This window comes from Apaloderma vittatum, unplaced genomic scaffold (assembly GCF_000703405.1).
Source record: "Apaloderma vittatum isolate BGI_N311 unplaced genomic scaffold, ASM70340v1 scaffold32336, whole genome shotgun sequence".
Classification (NCBI taxonomy): Eukaryota; Metazoa; Chordata; class Aves; order Trogoniformes; family Trogonidae; genus Apaloderma; species Apaloderma vittatum.
In genome coordinates this window covers 4,842-5,544 of record NW_009722796.1, presented here as the reverse complement: position 1 = coordinate 5,544, position 703 = coordinate 4,842, and the positions used below count along the sequence as shown (strand labels likewise).

At 57.6% G+C, this 703-nt stretch overlaps 1 protein-coding gene across 1 annotated transcript in view; it reads right to left on the bottom strand.

Annotated features, from left to right (window-relative positions):
- The window catches only part of ENTHD1 (ENTH domain containing 1), a gene marked incomplete at both ends in the record, with an annotated part of 4,152 nt that overhangs the window by 779 nt on the left and 2,670 nt on the right, over positions 1–703 (bottom strand). The window contains 3 exon segments of the mRNA XM_009871883.1: positions 1–21; positions 121–228; positions 516–599. Coding sequence (XP_009870185.1) covers positions 1–21; positions 121–228; positions 516–599 — 213 coding nt within the window.

Below are 703 nucleotides of genomic sequence, written 5' to 3'. Positions count from 1 at the left end.
TGCCAGCTCCAGGATAGAGGACTGTAAACAGAAAGAGAATAGAGAGGTGAGGGAAGCCCAGGGCAGATCTGCAGGATCACCTTGGAGCCCAAGGCCTTCTGTGTGGCCATCCAGCTGTACCTGGCTTTTCTTCATCTTATCTTCTTCTTCCTCTTCCTCTCTTCCCGGGGCAGTCTCCTCTGTGGTTCTCTGCATCAGGGAGTTCTCCCCTTGCCAAGTCCTCACCTCCTGCAGGGACAAGGGATGGGGCCCATGAGCTCAGCAACCCTGCAGCCAGCACCTTCTCCAGGAGACAGACCCAGCACAGGATTTGCCACCGCATCCCCGAAAAGTCCCAGCATCCGAGCAGATAGTTCCTCTGGGGCCGAGCACACCGGGAGAGCACTCAGCAGACAGCCCAGAGCAGCAAAAGCAAAGCAGGTGCCGGAGCAAGGTCGTGTTTTGGGCTCCGGTGCCCCAGAGAGAAGCCCAAGTGCAAAGAGAGAGGAGTGCCCAGGGCTGCGGGGCACAGGTACCTTCTCGTGCTCCTCTTTGCTCAGCGCGAGCGCTAGCTGCAATTGCCTTTCTTCATCTGTACTGGAAATTGGAGGAAGTGGCTTCTGCCAACAGAGGAAATTGGGTGACATTTCAGCTTGCCCTCAGCTCGCAGAACTGCTCGGAGGTCACTTTCCTTACCACCGCCTCTCCTGTGGCCCCTCGCCTG